This window comes from Chelmon rostratus, chromosome 10, assembly GCF_017976325.1.
Source record: "Chelmon rostratus isolate fCheRos1 chromosome 10, fCheRos1.pri, whole genome shotgun sequence".
Taxonomy (NCBI): Eukaryota; Metazoa; Chordata; class Actinopteri; order Chaetodontiformes; family Chaetodontidae; genus Chelmon; species Chelmon rostratus.
This window is the reverse complement of record NC_055667.1, coordinates 15,490,037-15,509,848: the sequence shown is the minus strand read 5'-3', so window position 1 is coordinate 15,509,848 and position 19,812 is coordinate 15,490,037. Positions and strand designations below refer to the sequence as shown.

The 19,812-nt window shown below is 41.1% G+C and overlaps 2 protein-coding genes across 3 annotated transcripts; both read right to left on the bottom strand.

Annotated features, from left to right (window-relative positions):
* Nucleotides 1-1,177: 1,177 nt before the first annotated feature.
* tnnt2a (troponin T type 2a (cardiac)) lies at nucleotides 1,178-12,044 on the bottom strand. Of its 2 annotated transcripts, none has more exons than XM_041945184.1 (16): nucleotides 11,962-12,044; nucleotides 11,010-11,129; nucleotides 10,797-10,866; nucleotides 10,548-10,558; nucleotides 10,001-10,018; nucleotides 8,399-8,455; nucleotides 5,816-5,845; nucleotides 5,258-5,288; nucleotides 3,735-3,798; nucleotides 3,279-3,395; nucleotides 3,102-3,179; nucleotides 2,899-3,009; nucleotides 2,698-2,807; nucleotides 2,507-2,597; nucleotides 2,372-2,412; nucleotides 1,178-1,405 (listed from the first exon to the last, which is right to left on the bottom strand). In XM_041945184.1, the coding sequence occupies exons 3-16, from the start codon at nucleotides 10,832-10,834 to the stop codon at nucleotides 1,372-1,374; spliced, it is 831 nt and encodes a 276-aa protein (XP_041801118.1). In that variant the 5' UTR covers nucleotides 10,835-10,866; nucleotides 11,010-11,129; nucleotides 11,962-12,044; the 3' UTR covers nucleotides 1,178-1,371. The 2 variants fall into 2 exon arrangements, with proteins under 2 accessions (XP_041801118.1, XP_041801119.1); XM_041945185.1 differs by having other exon boundaries at nucleotides 10,001-10,015.
* Nucleotides 12,045-12,213: 169 nt separating this feature from the next.
* On the bottom strand, nucleotides 12,214-19,377 carry lad1 (ladinin). Its single transcript, XM_041945171.1, has 14 exons — nucleotides 19,224-19,377; nucleotides 18,391-18,579; nucleotides 17,583-17,874; nucleotides 16,169-16,242; nucleotides 15,333-15,504; nucleotides 14,905-15,000; nucleotides 14,482-14,525; nucleotides 14,354-14,396; nucleotides 13,964-14,007; nucleotides 13,801-13,867; nucleotides 13,535-13,669; nucleotides 13,349-13,438; nucleotides 12,952-13,077; nucleotides 12,214-12,785 (listed from the first exon to the last, which is right to left on the bottom strand). The coding sequence occupies exons 1-13, from the start codon at nucleotides 19,259-19,261 to the stop codon at nucleotides 12,979-12,981; spliced, it is 1,383 nt and encodes a 460-aa protein (XP_041801105.1). The 5' UTR covers nucleotides 19,262-19,377; the 3' UTR covers nucleotides 12,214-12,785; nucleotides 12,952-12,978.
* Nucleotides 19,378-19,812: the final 435 nt, after the last annotated feature.

Here is a 19,812-nt window from a genome sequence, read left to right as displayed (position 1 = left end):
CCAGCTTTTTTGGAATCGGGGTTGTAGATCTCTTGAACTAATTAAGCTCCAGGTTTTCATTCCAGCAGGGTTTTTGTGGCGTATGTGTGCATACCGTTCTCAGAGGACAACTATGAAAACAAAATGAAAAGCCTTCCTGCTTCACAAACCATTTGCTGTGTTCTGCATGGTTAGATTTGGATATCTTTTACCCATTCATTTTTGCTAAAGCTGACTGGTGGACCGGACCACCGAATTTGTTCTTCCATGACAGAATTAATCATAAGATTTTATTAGTGGATTTTTTTTGTCATCCCTTTAAATCCTTCAGGAACAACACTCTTATCTTCTTATTGATCCTGCCTGTTAATAGCACCAAATCACTGTCAGCTGCTGTCTCTGCTCTCTTTAGCTTTGGCCAGCGGTGCTGTCTCGACAGGTAATGAAAAGCAGTGGAAAAAAGAGCAGATGTAGTTTTCTCACTCATTTATCACTGTCTCCATGGTATGTTGGTCTAATTATAGATGCTGCAGGCACAAAGAAATTCTCCATGATTCATCCCACTTACAAAGAGATAGTTCATATTTTTGTATTCTTTCATGGATGATAATCACTTTGAACCAGAAATGTTCTGTGCACAGTTCGTTTGAGATTATTTTAGGATTTAGTAGGTTTGCTTGTGTGTGTGTGCTTTTAATTAATTGAGGTAAGTTTCATAAAAGCTGGCCACAAATTCATAAATCATACTAACTCTGAATGGAATGCTAGTTTCACAACAAGCTGTAGCCTTTACATCATATTTGGGGCCACATCGGATCCACACCAGTGTTTATATTTGTATGTAATAAGTTTTTCATCTCTGAGCAAAACCAAGATAGTTGTCATGTTAATTCACTTCGAGGTGAGTTTGAAAAAAATCTTGAAAGCAGTTGGAGGAGGACCTTTTTTCACAAAGAGGATTTTCCCACCTAGGATTATGGATGTGTGCGTTTGTGCGTTGGGTGGAGTTCTGGGCGTTGGCCCAAGGAGCATCGTGTCAGAGCCTGTCTCAGAGGAGGAAGGTGTTTCTTCCTGTCTTTGCTTCAGGCTTGAATGCACTGCAGAGTCATTTTACTCTCTGCTGAGTTTTGATTGCCAGTAAACGAACTCATGCACCCATGCTCAGAGGTCAGAAAATGAAAGAAGCGATCGATTGAACTAAGATGGTTTTTATTTACACTCTCAAGCACAGGGGGACTATTTTAAAGAGGAAAACAACAGAGTCAGATGTAGCTGGAAAACTGGATAAAATTGGTACTGTAGGTGAGGATATGAAGGAAACATGTGGGACTGGGGTGTGGCAGGAAGGCCAGGGCTCGGCTGATGGTTACACCGCTCGCTCAGCACGTCAGCCTATTTCCTCAGGCCTCTCTTGGTCCTCTTGGATCTGTTGAAAACAAAGAAAGACTCAGGCACAACTTGTTTGTCCAGAAAAAGCACAGAGAATGCACATTTAGCGGCCATTAGGAGGCTGCAGAGTCCTCTCTCATCCATTCCAAAAATATCACTGCAGTCAGCACTGTGACACCGTGAAACGTGCTCAGTCACTGAAGCCGTCACCTGTCTGTGACAGGTGTGACAGATGACATGCCCGCCACACCCTGCCTTACAGCTTGCTCTCCCACTTGGACGAACAGAGCCTGGGGGGGGGGGTTGTGAACATTTGGAGGGTTCTTTCAGTGAGAGATGAGCACTTAAAGAGCCACTACACATCACCACGTCTTCTCCTAACCCCACCGTTAACATTAATTATAGTATAGTAACTCTTTATAACCGTTGCTAGTCTGCATGACTGTTATTCTAATCATCAAATTATTTAGTCACAGATCGTTTAAGTTTTCCAGTCACATCCACTCATCTGCGTTCCTAGAACTTGAATTACAAGACATAATTATTGACTTTTGTTAATTGAGCGTGGAAGTTCTATTAAAAGTGAGCAATAGGCACTGGGAGGCATTTGTGCAAAATTTGGCAACCTGAGTTCAGGCCTCAGAACAAACTTCACAAACTAACTTTGTTTTAGTGGCCTAACTTTAACTTTAAATGGACACTTAACACACAATTTAGTTGACTTTACTCATCATAGGGAGTCAGCCTCTAAGCTGGAGTTCATGTTCCCTGAAACGGGGAAACAAGTCATTTCAGTCAGTGAGGAAGGTTCCAGTCAAAAATGCTATCAAGCTATTAAATCATGGGAAGTGTGGGATCAGCAGTTCTGGTGCTCGACAGGTCAGGACAAGTCAGGATGTCTGAACTTCTGCGCTATCTATTGTGACAGTTCTTTTTTTTTCATCTGACTTTGTCTTTTTATCTAACTCGTGGTATCAAAGAGCAAAAAGAGTTTGTTTCTCACGTCTTCTGATGGTCGCTGACACGGTTTCTTAGCACGTTGATCTGGAACAAAGAAGCAAATGTTATTCCAATGAGGCCTGTTAGACAGATCATTCCTTACTGGGACGATATGAGTTGTATCCCGCAGCAGACGCACCTCATATTTCTGTCTGGTGAACTGATACTGCAGTTCAAACTTCTCTGCCTCCAGCTGGTACATCCACTCCCACAGCTCTTTAGCTTTCTCCCTGCCAGACACAGATATGGGAAAATGGGACAGTGTGATCACTAACAGAAAAAGCACTTTATCCTTCTTGTGGTGCAATGATACAACATCTGTCCACCCACTTGAGTCTTTCCTGGTTCAGGTTCTCGATGTCCAGAGATTTGCGTCTTTCATTCAGGATCTTCTTCTTCTTCTCTCTCTCAGTCTGCCTCTTACCGCTCCGTTTTTCTGTCTGTGGTAAAGTGAAGTGAAACATGGTGGTCTACATTTGAACTACCGATAACCTTCTGAAAAAACAGACTATGAAACCTCCACCTGCTCACCAACTTCTGCATGTAGCCTCCAAAGTGGAGGCTGGTAAGGGTTTTCTTCTTCTTGGCATCGTCCTCTGCTCTCCTCTTGGCCTCCTCTTCCTCCTTCCGAGCTCTCTCCTCCTAAAGATACATGGATGCAGAGAGAAAGATGACGAGGCTCAGTAGATGCACAAAGTATAAATAAGATGGCAGCAGCTGGAACGTGGCAATACCTCAAGACGCTTCTGTCGCTCTTTCTCTCTCTCACTGCGGATCCTTTGCTGCTCTGCTCGCTCAGAACGGCGCTTCTCCTGCACGAAAGGTCACATCTGAGGTCATAAAGCAGATCTTTAAAGTTATGTGTGTGTGAATAAGTTTACATTTGATTAGCCATAGTGCAGCACTCTCACAATCCTGTCCTTGAGATTAATGAGCTCCTCTTCTTCCTTCTTCCTGCTCTCAAAGTGAACCTCAATCAAAGTCTGAAGCTCCATCAGGTCCTTCTCCATCCTTTTACGATGTATATCCTGCAGAAACAGATGTTTAGTGCTCCTTGTGCTTAATGGCATGGGTTGATTTCCATGTTACAGATACATGTTACATGTTACAATACACATATTTGTTACTGATCTCAAATTAAACAGACACCTGGACAAAAGGAAAAAATGATTATACAGAGTAAAAACACTGGGGTTATTGGTGTATGTTGACTAAAAATAGATTAAATGAATAGAGACCCTAGAAAAGGCAGAGCATTATCATGTGTATTCCAACATAACATGATGTTTAAAATGATATTATCCACCAGCAGGCAGGAACATATGCAGAGCACTAAACTCTGTTCTCATTCCCAGTCTGTCACTCACATCAAAATCCACTTTCTCTCCATCTGGGATCTTAGGAGGGATGAGGTTGGGCATGATAAATGGCCTGGGGATTAAAAATTGAGAAAAAAAGTTATAGGATCAAGGAACAAATGTAAAGAAAAAGAAAATCATAAAACAATCATAAGTCACTGTCGCTGTGGATGTCAGTGAGGCTTAAATGGAATCAACATGCCTAACAAATGTGCCGTCAGTGAGTTCATTCACATCGGTGCATGTGCACGTCATGAATGCTTAAAAACAGCTTTTTTTATAGATATTTTTTTGCTGTACGCTACTCTTGGCTTTGCCATAGATTTTATTAAATTTATTCCACGATGTTGCAGAATAAACTTTTACTAACCATCATTGTATAGACAGAGACAGGAAGAAATGATTTTGTAAACCAGAAGACTCTGACATTTTGACTCCCAAATCTTGAACTTAAGATTTCAAGTCCAAAGCAATTTATATTCTGAATACATTTTTGCATCTAAAATCTACTTAACACAGATTTCTTTGTTTGATTTTTTTTTTTTTTTTACAAGAGTTATTATCACTGCAGATACAGGGCTAACTAACAGAAAAGTTCAATTGTTATTGCTGTGGGTAAAATATTGACAAAAACTGTCCATTTCTTTTTTTTTTTTTTTTACGGTAGGTAAACCAAACATTTTTGAATGACAGGTCAAAGTCCGGGTAATGAGCTGCCAGTACATTTTCTTTCTGGATTTATTTAACTTTTCCAGTCTTTGTACAGCAGATATACCATTGAAAAACAGGAAATACTTTTACTGTGGGCTGTCTGCCCAGTTAAGTGTGAGGTTAGGTTAAGATTATAGATTATTTTTAGGTTTTGGTTCAGTTTCTCTGAAAATATGTGTTCAGGTTTGAGCAGGTTGCAACAGAGAAGGAGTATGGTTTTTGACACAACTTGTGTGACTCAGGTGGTGAGAATTTAAAGTACCTTAATAGCTTCAAACAGCTGGAAACAGCTCGCTTGGCTCTGTCAAAAGGTAACAAAACCAAACTTCCAGCACCTCGAGAACACAATGTTATATCTTATTTGTTTAATCAGCGTAAAACAACAATTTATGTACCACACTATTTCATGGCCGGATGCAGTAACGTTGTAGAGATAAAACAAACAAGATATAAAGTGTTAGTCAGGGAGCTTAAGAGGTGTCTGTAGAAGGAGTTTGTTAGCTTTGGACAGAGTCAGGAGAACTGCTTCCCCCTGCATCCAGCCTTTGTGTTGAACTGAGATAAGCTAAGCAGCATGATAGATGACTTTACAATGAGAGTAATATCAACCATATAACTGCTAGAAAGCCAGTGAGTGCATTTCCCTAATTGTCAGATTGTATTTATAGGAAGAAGAATTAGCTCTACAACAAATATTTGTAGAGCTAATAGTAACAGTACTGTAAAGGAATACGCTTCTTGTGTGTGTGTGTGTGTGTGTGTGTGTGTGTGTGTGTGTGTGTGTGTGTGTGTGTGTGTGTGTATCCATAGGTGTTACTCACTTGAATTTTGGTTTGGTCTCCTCCTCTTCCTCTGTTGAGAAAGAAAATAAATAGTTAAAGCAAGTTATGACCATGGAGTCGCTATGCTCACAAATTACTAGAAAAGCACAGAGCTCAAAGGATGCTAAAGGCCAATAAGCATTTCTGAGGCCAAGGATCTGTAACTGATGCCACCGCCACACGGTGCACTGACTTGGAATTAAGTTGGTTCAGTGTAAAAAAAAAAAAAGCTTCAATAATGTAAACTACATTTGCACTGTTGCTGTCTCCAGGTAGCTTGCCCAACACTGCCACTGCTGTACCAAGCCAACAACAGAGCAGCTTTCCTCTGGCTGTGTGTCAAAGCTTGCATGTCATTGTACAACCCTGCATTGTAGAATAAAAAATAAATACTTCAACCTTGTATGTGCTCACAACAGCTGGATATATATTTATCAGAACACTCAAGTGACTGTAATCCTGGTATGACTCAGGTTAAGGCTGAGTACATCCAAGAAAAACAGATTCACAATGTGCAAGGTGTGCCAACACTGAAGCAGTTCACATAAACAGTGTTACCTTCTCCCTCCTCTGCTTCTCCTTCTCCATCTGAAACCAAAATAAAAGGAGAATAAAAGAGGTTTGTGTGTGTCTGTGACTGTGTCAAGTTAATGTGCTTTAGGGGACAGTAAATAATAGTTTTTAGGAGCGCTGACAGGCAAAATGATGTATGAGAGAACATAAAAAGAAGATAAAGACCAAAATAGAGTACTGAGAAAGTCAGGTAGTGTTTACTTATCTGTGGTGATGGTGGTGTGTCTGTGTGTGTGCCTGTGTGTATGTGTGTCGCAAATGTTGCATGAGTCGTATATCATAAATAGCAATGGGGAGGTGAGAGAGGTTGTCTTGATAATAAGCAGTCTCTCACCAAAGAAGGTAAGGCATCTGTGACCTCTGAATGACACTCAACCAAAACTTTTAACTAAAGGCCATACAGATGAACGCTACATTATAAAAGACGGGTAGAAGTCTGGCCTCCGGGCTGTCTGCGGTCCACAAGACCATTTGACCTGTTCGATGAGAAAATTCCTAATCATAACAAAGCAACTCAGAAATACAAAAACATTTTTAGAGAGCAATTACCTCTTTTCTACGATAGAAGAAAATAATATACAATTGTAGATGAATCCACCCTTCCGGGTGGTCCTTGAACGCACCATGTACGTAGCAGTTACGTGATGACGAGCAACCTGGTAACTGTCAAGAAAAGTAATCTGGATGCTTAGTGTCGCGCTTTCAAAGAGAAAATGGACCAACATTTTTTTTGTTGAAGTGAAATAAGCCAGAGTTCTTAAGTTGGCTTGTGAGGACACGGCAGTAATAATGAAAAAGGCTAATTACGAGCGTCATTATAGCTACAAACATGCTAGCTGGATGAGCTGAAAGGACAAACGCACTTGGATAAAGCTAACGCTCTTCGGCAGAGTTTGAAAGCGCAGCTAGCAGTGATCTGCAGGCAAGTTTTGTGGTGAGCCAGCTAATAGCTAAGGAGCTGAAAGCTCATTCAGAAGGAGAAGTTATGAAGGAGTGCCTTGTTGCTGCTGTGGAGCTGCTAGCACCAGACAAAGTAATATTGGATAGCTGTGGCAAGTGTAACTGGAACGAGGAAACAATGTGGATTTCCCTCGTCTGTCGGAACAAAAGCCTGCTATGACATCTGAGTGTGCTGCAGAGTGTGAAAACTCAGGAAAAGGTTTCAGGATATGAAAAGTTAACAAAAATAATTTTACATATTTGGTGCTCTCTTTAATCTGAAAACAGCTGATGTGCCTGACAACCAACAACATGAAATCATTGGGCTGCAAAGCAATGATAAGCTGCCTCTGCTTGATTTCTACAAACTGTATGTACGTCCTGAGGATTTTTCCATCCTGAGGAGACATGCACTCTCGAGAATGACTGACCCAAACCTGGAGAACCAACTCCAAGTAGCATCATCATCACCACCACCATCACCATCACAACCATCTGACATCAGACGCCTCAAGAGTAGCAGTTCCAGACATCATGAGAGGTGAGTGTGATATATATGTTCAATAATTTATTATGGTCTTCGTTATAACTTACAAAAACTGGTGCTTTTCATTTTAACAAGTCTAGGTTAAAGCCATGCTAGCAGCTGTGTGACATTATGCTAATGTCAGCAATGCTAGCATGCTCACAATGTCATGTTAACATGCTTATGTGGTACATGTATGTCATGAAAGGTTTACTGTGTTCACATGTTAGCATGCTTACATTTGCTAATTAGCACCAAACACAAAGCACAGCTGAGGGTGATGGTACTGTCATTCGCTTTGCAGGTATTTGGTCATAAACCAAAGTTCTGGACAAATTGAAATTTTGTGTCGATGATGGTGGCCAAAGAAAAAGCAGAGGATCACTTAAGTCATTCAGGATTCGTCCTCTGTGCACCATGAATGTCTGCACAAGATTTCATAGCCATCCATCTTACAGATGGCCCACAACATGGTGGGCCGACCGACGGACTGAGTGACAACACCCTCTCTAGCTAATAGAAACTGCTCTGGTGATGAACTGAGCTGGCAGGAGAAAAGCTGCTTTCACAAAAAAGAGTCGTCAAGTCACCTGTCCAGTCTGTATGACGCATCAGGTGGCAGTTTACTGGAGCCTTATGGGGCGTTTACTGATTCAAAGGCATAGATGAGATGAGAAGATGAGATTGAGTCTGACTAACATACCTCCTGTTTCATATGACTCGCAACGAGAGAGAGGAACGCCTAAATATTGCTGATTAAGTAGAACAGCTAATACCTAATTCTGACTAATAAGCAAGAGCCTGTGGGCTGGGAGGAACGGGGAGGCCTGGGGATTACTCTCACCCGGTGACTGTGAGACAGAGAGAAGAAGAAAACCTGCAGACTGTCACATACCAGAGTGAAGTGTGACTGAAACAACAGATAATTTCCCCGTCTGCCTCTGACTGATGGTTGCGGGCAGAGTTACTTAATCATCGTGACTTGGTTGTCAACACATCCACAATACACTTTGATGTTGTCTTGTTTGGTAACCACGACACTGACTAGATGTCTGCACTCAAAAACAACCTGACAACAGTGTTTTCCACTCCAAACCCCTCACCTTGTTCTTCCTCGGCCTCCTCCTCTGCAGCAGGTTTGTCCTCTTCCTGCACGGCCTCTGGAGGAGAAGGAAGTGGTGCAGCAAATAATGACATGTCAGTGAGATATCTTGATTCTCACTGGGTGTGATATTGACTTACTGCCTTACTCGAGCAGCCACTCTCCCTTTTCAGTAACCTGTTCTTTTTCACAATGACAAATTGTGAAAAAGAACAGCTGCTAAACCAGGATAGAGTACACATCAGATAACAAGCGATCAGTTCAGAGTGAGCTACCTACCTCTGGTATTTAAAGCTGACAGCACTTGAGAGCTGGTGAAGTGGAGTGTGTGTGTGTCGGGGAGTGTGTTTGGGGTCAGATAGATGTGATGACACCACACCTTCTGAACTCTGACTTGGGATCTAACCACAGATCATGTGATAAGGCATGCATGTAAAAACAACTACTCCATGAGCAGTTCAGTTAATGTCTGTGAGCTTTAAATATACGATCTGGTCAGATGAAGCTTTCTGAAATATCTCCATTACTGACAGCAAACAGAGACTAACTTTGTGAAAAAGACTGTTTTTGTTTGGGCTTTTGATATCTTACACTGCTACTCCAAAAGCGTCAGACAGGGGACAGTCATATAAAATAAATACATAAATATGCAATAATTAAATAAAAGAATACATAAAAAATGAAATAAATACATGAAGAATTGTGACTTAAATAAATAAATGTCTTCTTCATTTCTGTACATTTCCATGTATTTATTTTTGTATGTCTGCATACTTCATACTTCTGTGTCTGTATGTTAGTGAGGGAGGTGGTACTAACCTCACGCTAAAGCACGATTGGTCACTGTAGTGTGATCAAATTGACTGTATTAATTCTGCCTGAATTTAGTCATTAACATAACGACAGAAATGTGTATGTGGATGTATGTGTGACTACAGGAGTAAATTAAGAAATTAGATATAAAAAAAAGTAAAGATGTAGAAATACATAAATAAATGTTAGTAGCGATAGAGAAACACACGTTTTTATTCATTAATTTATCTATCTTTTTTTTTTAGTTCTATCAGAATTTTTTTTTTATTTTATTTATTCATTAATAACTACTTTGTCTTCATCTATACATGCCAGTCTATTTGCTGACATAGTTTGACAAATTTAAATGTTCAGCTCAAGTATTATTTCTCAGCTATACATTTATGAATCTTGAGATGTAAGAGCCCAGGATAGTCATGGAACATTTCACTTCATACTCTAAATTCAGTTTTGCATGATGATGTTTATGGCCAGTTGCTGTGCATGTGCGTAGTGAGCTTCATCACAGTGCCTCTGATTAAAAGGTCAAGTTGCTCCTTGTGCTCCTGGCACTGTGTCAACAAAAACAGCCCCATCTGGAGTATCTTATAAAAGATGCTTTCAGCACAAAGCCCAAGCAATACCTTCCTCTGCCTCCTCCTGCTCCTCCTCCACCTCCTCCTCCTCTACCCCCTGCTCCCCTGCCGAGCGAAAGCACGGAGCTGGTTAGTGAAGGCAGCCAGCTAGCAAAGCAGGAAGCCACATTAAAAACAGAAAGGGAGTAAGAAAGACTAAAACTGTGGCCACATACCCTCAGCAGCCTCCTCTTCTGAATCACACAGCCAGGAAAATACATAAAAGAAGGATTATACGAATGTAATCACGTAATGACAAATGCAAACCTTGGTTTGTAGTTCCACTTGTTAAACACACTCAGCTACTTTTGCTCTAATGCCTCAACTAATTACAAGCAAAAGTAGAACAGGATGAAGAAATCACAATCGAGACCTGGAACAAACAACTTTTACAAAAGAAAAAAAACACCTGCTGCAATCAACCAGGAAGTCTCACTGCACGATAAGCCTCAAACAGTAGAAAAAAAGAAAACATCTATATTTAATTCATCAATCAATCTGACATTTTCATTAACAGGAGACACAGCTATGATAATGTCTTTACATTCCTTTGAAATCAATGTCATACTGTCAGGTAGTGTACAGTGGTGAGAAGTTCCTATATTAAGCTTGCTGGATTACCCAGAGAGAACACCTGTCAAAACAACATATCTTTAGTTTTCACTGTGGGTGACATCTCTGAGTGCTGCACAGACTACGGTGAGTCATTATGGGTGTTCTTACCTTCCACCTCCCTGTGGAGAGCAAACACGTATGTACGTTATTATTCTGAACAAAAACAATAGCAATTTGTCATTATGTTACAGCAACATACAGCTATCATTACAATACATGTAAAGAAACCGCATGTCTGTCTATATGCAGCTGTAACAGTATTTTTACATTTACATAAGAGGCATGTTCAGAATGTGCAAGCAGAAACGTGTGTATTTAGCAAGGCTGAGAGTTAAATTAAAGCAAGCTTCAACCTACTCCTCATACTCCTCCACCACCTCCTCGTTGTCAGACATGGCAGGGAGCGTTCAGGTGTCCACCAGTGAATCTGAGCATTAAACAGAGTCCATAAATTCATCTAAAAATCTTCCCAGTCACCACATCATTTACAGCCTCCTAACAACATTTTATAGCCCAAATGCTGTGTTCTGGTTGCACACACACACGACGCTGTAAACAATTTAAACCTACCTGGGGATAGATGGAGCGAAGGAGAAACAGTTGATGGAGAGTGTCGGTGTGCAGCAGAGGAGAGGTCCCTGCTTTCACTGACAGGAGCGTGGGGCTAGTCTCAGAGGGTCGAGTCACACACTGCGTAGTGTCGAGGAGGCTTTAGAAACTCTTGTTGTGTTATTAATAACTTTTTAGATAGCGTGTACTCTCCATTATCACCATTCCCAAAAAAGGCCACCGTGTGCACAAGTGTGGATTGCAGTGACAAAAAGATCCAGACAGTTAATCGCTGACAATGATTCGCACGTGCGCGCGCACACACACACACACACAAACACACACACACACACACACACACACACACACACTGGTGGAAGAAGTAGGATTTAGATCCTTTATTTAAGCAAAACTACAAATATCACACTGTGAAAATACTCCACTACAAGTAAAATCTTAAGTAAAATAGTCAAAGTAAAAAATAAAATTACTCATTGAGCAGTAAAATGGTTCATGCCAGTGTTTTACTGTTATAGCTGATGTTTTTAGATTAATATTACTGCTGCATTCATGTGTATGTTGCATTTTACGGCTGTGGATGTTTAAGGCTGAGCTAATTTTAACTACTTTATATAGCTATATCGTTTAATCTACAGTAATGTATCATACTCTATAAGTTTATCATATGTTTGTAGTGTCACTGTCACTGTCCTGTGGAAACCATGTATCGGAAAAAAAGCTAACTTTTCATGAGAATTTTCTCAGCCCTTTAAAGGAACAAGTTGCCATTTAGTTAGTTAGAAAAATTTAAAATCACCAGATATGGAGATCGTGGTTTTCATCGGACATGAATGGTATGAAAAATTGTAACCTGAAAAGTAGCTAGTGACTAAAGGTGTGAGGCAAATTTAATGGAGTAAAAAGTACAATATTTGTCTCTTAGATAGTAAAAATGGAAGTGAAGTACAAGTACCTTAAATTTGAAGTACACTGAAGAATTTGAAGAGTAAACGCACTAAGTTACATTCCACCACAGCATACACACCATGTACACACTTTCTCAGCCTTATATGGCAACTTGCCACTGACAAAACACAGGCATGCACCTCTTATCTACAGCCTCCCGCTGCTGAGATAAGTGCTGTTGAAGAATATATATTTATTTTAGACTCTGTCTTCTGTAGGGTGTAAGTGAGCATTTAAAGACATTAATGACACACATTAGTGGCAATAAAACATTTTATTCCTTAGACAGCAGCATCCTGCCTACACTGACACAAAACAAAAAATATATTGTGGCGGATTAGACAAAAACGTACAATTACAACTCCAGAATTAATAATTCAATAAAAATAGCTATCATTAGCCTTAAGACCCTCACCTGTTTAAAGTGCTGTTCAAAATTACACAAAGTTAAGGCAAACAGCTGATGTTTTAAAGCAAATACATCACCGCCCTCTCTCTTTTCTTTTACTTTTCTTCACCTCTCATGTCTACATTGCTTTTTACCCTTTTCCTCACACATCAGTGTTTCAGTGTTTGAAATAAGACATATTTATACTTCAAGAAGCAATGCTAAAGTGATTGAAGCCTCCAAACTTTAAAAGCAGTGACCTTCTCTTCCGTCCTCTCAAGCTAAAACTCAGCTAACTTTTTTCTCTTTTTTGCGTATCTGTTCCTCCCGTGTGCTTTGGCAGTAGATTAAAAAAACAAAACAAAACATGAAAAGCTTGAAGAAAGAATCAGTCAGTTATGGCATCCATTAATCTTCCAGTTGTCTGCTCCTCTCACCGTCTTCTAGATTATGCAAATAAAGGCACAGAAAGGCAAGAATTGATTGCTGAGGAAATACATTTCCATATTTAAATAGAAAGTTATGTTAAAGTTGTGGGCTGCCTCAGAATGACCAGACAAATAAGTCTTGCTGTATGTTTCTACATGCAGTGTGGGACAGTAAACATGCCTGTTGGACATTATAAAGGTTCATCCTTCACTTGTAGATTTTTCCAGGGCTGTTTTGTGGGACATTGTCTCCCCCAGTGCTTTCGAACAGGCTCCTCTTGCTGGTGATGTCCACATGTCTCAAGTCCTATAAATAGAAAATACTGTTCCTCATCACTGAGCACAATAAACAAGAGCAATGTGACCCTTTTTTTTTTTTTTTTTTTTTTACATATTTACATATATACAACCTAAAATTCAAATCTTATCAAAGGTAAGCCGCAGGAACCAAAACACAAAACCTGCTCAGGACACTGACGCTCATGGTGAATCTAAAAGAGCACTACTGCCCTCTAGCTGCCAGACACTGCACTTCCCCATCGTCTGACATGATACAGTTTCAGTGTGAGTGGCCTTACACTAGGAGTGTTTGAAGACCCAGTTTGGTTGGTCTTGTTGAGCCAGCGGTTGATCCGATCTGACATTCCTGATGCGAAGCTCCTAAATTCCTGATAAGAACAATGAGATGTTAAAGATTTAGAACAGCATGCATTGATGGCTCATCTGATACAGGAAAAAAAGCAGAGCGTGAGTCATAAATGTACCTGTCTGGAAACTCCCGGGCTGGTGGGGCAGGCCGCCTGCTGCTCCTTTTCAAAGAGGCCTCGCTTCCTGGACACCTCATCCAGCAAGAACAGGGTCCTCTGGGTCACGTCTGGAGATCGTATCACCTCAGACTTCTACATGCATACAAGAAAAGAAAAAAAAAAAGATGAAAAATATAAAAAAATATTGTTATGTGAAGAGTTACTCTGTATTTTCTTGCAACACCAGCATGCTTCAGAAGGCTGAGGTATTATGTCTCGCTAACCTGTGCAGCCTGAGCCAGTCTCTCCATCTTCTCCTGGATGGACCTTGATGAAATCCTCTGCTTAGAGCTGGACAAAACAGAATGCTCACAGGTCCAGCTGTAAACACGTACTTTTACTAAAATAACAATGATTAAAACTTTTAGAACAGATACAAAAACTCACTTTCTCTGGAAAGACGATGCCTTGTCTTCATCTTCGTTTTGGTCCTGGTCCAAACCCCAAGAATAATTAACCTTACACACACTTGAAATGATTTAACTTTAACACAAATGACATATATTTTAGTTTCAATAACGTGGTGATGCACTATGATCCATGATCAAAGTCAACAGCTATGATCTTTTCACTCAGCTAATATTGAAATAATACCTTTCAGCCCAATAAGTCCAGTAAATGTCAGTGAGACATTGGATACCATAAAGCTAAGGATCCAGCATGTGATTTTGATATTTATAACTATTTACTGACATTCCTTTTAGTTATTAGTGCTATACAAACAAACGTGATCACAGATTTGTTATTATATCAGGGGAAAGTAAATTACTATCTTACTGTATTGGATTCAGACTTCTTGGAGGCCATCCTCACACTCGCACTACAACAGGATAACGCAGTCAGCAATCAAACTGAGGTGGACAGATAAAAAGAGACTCAAAATAAAGACAAACATGTTTCCTTACCTCCTTTGCAGCGTTGAACTCTCCTCCTCTTTCTTCCTCATCATCTGTGGAAAACCAAGCATATGTGTATTAGCCTTGCAGTCGTCCAAACATCAGCAGCTAATGACCAGCACAGTCGCCCGCTCTCTTGTAATGTGTTAAGGTGTTAACAAAGCAACCAGTCAGCAGTAAAATTCTGGTAAATATTGCTTCAGCTATTAGCATAAGCCCGAAGCTTGAGTGGCACAAGCAAATTAGCCTGACCTGATAGTCTAACAGCTGGTGCAAGATTAAATCTTGCTTTAACAGTCAAATAGGCAGCAGTTAATGTTCTCATTTACCAGGGAGGTGTGTGTATGAATGTGCATGTGTGTCCTGGGGTGTGTGTGTGTGTGTGTGTGTGTGTGTGTGTGTGTGTGGAGAGAGGGGTTTGGATGTGTTTACCCTGAAAGACACAGTCCTGGAGCTCTGTCTGATGAACGCAGGTTTGGTCGTCTGTTCAAAGTTGCCGTTGTTGGAGGGAGAGCCATTCACACTAGTCTGAGGTAGAGTAAAATAACTTAAGCTTTACTGCTGCATAGGATCAGAGGATTAAACTATCCCCAGATGAAGATGAGCTGCAGAGAGCAGCCCTTCAAGGCTGTTTACTGTGTGCAACCATGGAGGTATTTGTTTGTTTTTATTGGCACAAAGGCTGTCATTTTTACTCTTTTAACACTAGAGGGTGCTGTTGCTTTATTGAATTCATGAGCAGTGGCATCAGCACAAGCAAGCACCTTGCAGCCAGACTCCAGGAGACAAACAAAACACGAAGCACAGATAGCTATGTTTCTAAATGATGACACTCTGGCACAGTATTTGTGTTAAAATACCTCCTCTGTGTGTCCATTCTGAACAGGGCTTTGAGCTCCCCTTGGAGAGGGACTCTGGCAAGGCGACGGCCAGTGTTCTCGAGGGGACAAGGGGGCCGTCGGGGAGCGAGGGCTCATGGGAGTCGTGCACCTGCTGGTGGAGGGGCTTTTGTCGAGTGAGATGGAGACAGAACTGCAACACCAGAAACACAAGTGAACTGAAAGGTCAGTGGAAGACGTGCATGAGAAAGCAACCAGTGATCCAGCTCACAGTAAAGCTGCAGAGTATTAAAGTCTTTTCCGGTCCCTATTCACCAGGCTCCTTTTGAAATGTTGGTTTTCTACAATTGTTGGTCAACCAAGTTGGTCTACCGTGTAAAAAACCTTCTCAAACAGATCTTTTTGGAATGACTGGCTGGCAACATCATCAAACCATGTTAAAAATATCTAATGTACACAGAAAAGCAGGCTGCTTTTTTAGACAATATTTTCAATATAGTCAGCTGGCCAGCTGATTAATCAGAGGCCTGTCTATGTGAGACTGGCATTAAGCATTATATATACTGTAGTAATATTCAGGTACTTGTCACGCTTCCAAGTGGCGTATTTACTGTAGATCTAACTAAATGTGTCTCTTGAAGCACATTTGGTTGTCTTCATATGTTTAATTCATAGTCAGTTTCATTTGAGGAATATCTTGCTTTTGTTCGACTACACTGTTCTTCTCTTCTGCTGCACTTTCCCTTTGTGCAATTAATAACCTTTATCTTATCTTTAAAAAAATGTTTGATCAGGAAAGTCTTTGGTCCTTCCCAACCCTACGGAAACAACAATAGACAAAAATTGCTTTCATGAACCTGACAAACTTGCGAGCCGGGTTGGACGATGGCTTGGGATCAGGGTATTTGCCCGACGATTCTCCATTTTCGTGCTGACAAAGAAACAAACAGGACAGACAATCAACATGAGCACACAGCACACAAGCTTTTGTACAGAGCCACCTGGGACACGCCTTGCATTACACAACACTGTGCAGTTATGGCCTCATTTGCAGATGGACTGAATTAAAGGCTCCTGCGAGTGTAATAAAAGATAAAGTTCAAATTATGACCTTAAGTCCGCCTTATCAAAGTTTCATAGATGATTTGCATGGCCACTTCACAGGGAGAGTCCAGTAAAAAGACAGCAGATGATCCACAGTATTTTCCTGAATTTCCTTCAATTCTATGATTGATTATTACATTCTGATGCTTGTATACTCAAAGAAAATATAGCAAAGTTGTGTATAACTACTGCCATATACCCTCTCTTAATGTCTGGCTTTGTTTACCTAAATATTGTTAGTAATGTACACCGAGCCTTTCCATCTTTACAGAACATGGAATGTTGTTCCCTGAGGGAAAAAAGTTGTTGAGTTGTTGTTGTAGGATCTAGAAAATGATTAACACGACTCTCTCTCTCTGTGGGGTAACAATTAACTGTGATTAACCACCCTGCAGGGTGGCACTCCTGGTAGCACTGTTGCACTGAACACTGAGTGAAACATTGATAGTCTGGATGTGACTGAAGGTTTGTCAAGTGTTTGTCTACCTGTCTTGTCAAAGGATTTGTACAAGAAGTTCACATTTGGGCTCATTCTCATTGCCATGACAATTTGTACAGACTGTCATGGTCCCCAGAGGATGAATCAAACGATTTTGATGGTTCCCTGACTTTAGCTTTAGCATTGCCAGTAGGTCGATGTTTTCACTTAACCTGTTAGATATCTCAGTATCTTCTGCATGGATTAGCACAACAGTATAGACATTCACAGCTCCCCGGGGATGTATCCTGATCACTTTGGTGGCCCTGTAACTTTTCATCTAGAGGTATCATCAGCTCAAAATCTCAATTTGTTTAATACTTTGGTTTGTTGCTAAATAAGTGCTAGCCCAATGCTGCTGTACTTTATGCTTTGTGCTTTGTTAGCATTGGCATTGTGAGCATGCTAAGATGCTGTACCAAGATAGTGAACATGTAAAACATTACACCTTCTTAACATCAGCATGTTAGCATTGTCATTGTGAGAATGTTAGCATGCTGATATTCGCATTTAGCTCGAAGCATGCTGTGTCTAAGTAGGCCACAGCGTCATGCAGCCGCTAGCATGGCTGTTATCTCTCAGCCATTTTGTCGTATGATAACTCCAGTAGGTTTAAGAGTCAAATGACATTAGTTTTAACAAAATATTTCTTTCACTCTGCTGTAAGGTAACGAGAGACTCCATCTTACTTGTCTGTTTGTGATGCTAGTGCTGCTGCTGCTCCTGCTGCTGTTGGTGGGACTGGCTACCTTGAGGGGTGGTTGTGGTTTGGATGTGGCTTTCACAGAGGGCAACGCACCACCCTGATCCTCATCCAAGTCCCCCAGTAGCTCCACCCTGGCTCCTCCGCCTTCTCCACAGGCCTCTGCTACATCCTCTTCTGCCTCCTTCTGTCGTCTCAGCGTCTCCACGTGCCTCATCCTCCGCTTTTCATCACGGACACGCAGCATCTCGACAAAGTCCAGCTGTATCTGCTCCACACTGGAAATAAATAGTGTACACGCACGTCAGTGACTGACCCATATGATGGATAGTCTCTAGTGTGGGGCAAAAGGGCCTGTCAGTCCTGTGTCTGATCAGGTTTCTCTAATGAAAGGCTCTACAGTTCCTCTCTCTCTTTGAAGACTACTCCTCCTCCAGGTAATCAGCTGCTGATGTTTTAACAGCTTTTCATGCCTTCCATGCATGGTATCAGGTTTTGTTTCATGGGTTTGATAGTATTGAGTATACAGATGACACAGTCCCATGGGGCAAAAGTGTCACAATCCCCTCTGTTTATGAAATCCATCCACTAGAAAGGCACACCATCAAAGAATTGCCTTCTTATGCGCAAGAAACAAAGAGAAAAAAAAAAGATGGTGGGCATGAAACAGAAAGACAGAAGAAGTGTGTAAACAAGCAGAGAGCTCACACCTACAGCAACAGAATCATGTTCAGACAGTCTATGAATCAAGCTTTGGCAAGCGCTGTTGTGCTTTACTAAATCATGAGAATAACCTGCTCAGCCCCTGGGACATCTCACTTGAGGAGTCTGTCCCTGAGGTGCTGCCACTGGTGGGCGTGTCATCTGTGGGTGCTGGGCTGAAATCAGCATCGGGCTCGGCGGAGCTGCTTGAACTTTTCACCCTCCTCCTCTTCTCCCTCTCCACCTCCTCCTCGTCCTCCCTTGTCCACTGGCGCGCTAGTCTGAGGACATTCATAATGTGGAGCAAGGACGATAGAAAGTGAAACAGAGGCAGAGGCCGGGCCTGGCAGTGGATTCACTCTGAACTCAACATGAAAGTAAAACTTTTTGGAAATCTGCACAAATGCATCCAGTTCACTGCTTGTTTTGGTTGCTGGAGAGAAGAGATTGTAGTTATAACGGTTACACAGAACCTGCTTTACTTGTTCCTCAACTGTTTATGAGTAGAGTTACAGTTGGTTTCTTGTCTAAGCAACTTTAAATCAACTATTCTTGTCAAGTATTGAATCTGATGTGTGTATTTAAGGGCAAGACACATTTTTCAGTTATCCCTAGACTCGATTACATTGCGTATTATTCAAACATCACGGCAAAGGTCTGTAAAAATAATTACATCAAAGTAGACTGAAAATGACACACTGTGTCATAAAGCAACTGTAGGCTCACTAGACAGATACAGATATGATAAAGTCCCTCAATAAATATTATGAACTCATTTTTGTTTGAGCTCGGCTGCTCGGTTGCAAGCAGCCAGAGAGCTCAGTTCAGGGAATAAAATGAAACTCCGTAACATCTGCTGTCAAACGGCAGCAGCTGCTGATGGTACTCTCAGCCACAGGTGTCATATTCTCAGTCATGATCTTACCGGGACAAAGCCGACCAGTTCTTCCTACTGATGGACATAGTGGACGAAAAAAATGTAAAGTTTCCAGTTGCGCTTCCTCCACAGGCAGTGAAGAGTCGACTGACTGGCTGTCTCAGGCGGCAGTTAAAATTACAGACGGTGCAGCACAAAGCAGTCCACCTTTACCCCGGTGCAGCTCACTGAGGCGTCATGTGACCACAAAGGTAAGCAACCCACCTGAGAGAGAGAGAGAGAGGGAGAGAGAGCTTCTCCTTGTATGGTGGAAATGTGGCAGTTATGATAGCTGTGCAATCACTCTATTGTGACCATGGCAAGCTGCTGCGATACAAGTGAAATGAATAGACTAAGCTTATGTATTAAAGCTGTAATAATAATCGCTCAATAGCAGCCAAGTAACATGGATGTCAAATCAGCAGTTATCATCAGCAATTACAAAACAACCACTCATTCATTAAAAGTAAAATTAAAGCTTAAAGAAGTTGCCCTCTTAGCACTTTAGAAATTACAAATGCAAAACACTTAACCACAAAATCTCAAAGTAGGAAGTAGAAGGAGGAATAACAGGCACAAGAAAAACAAGATAAAGTTA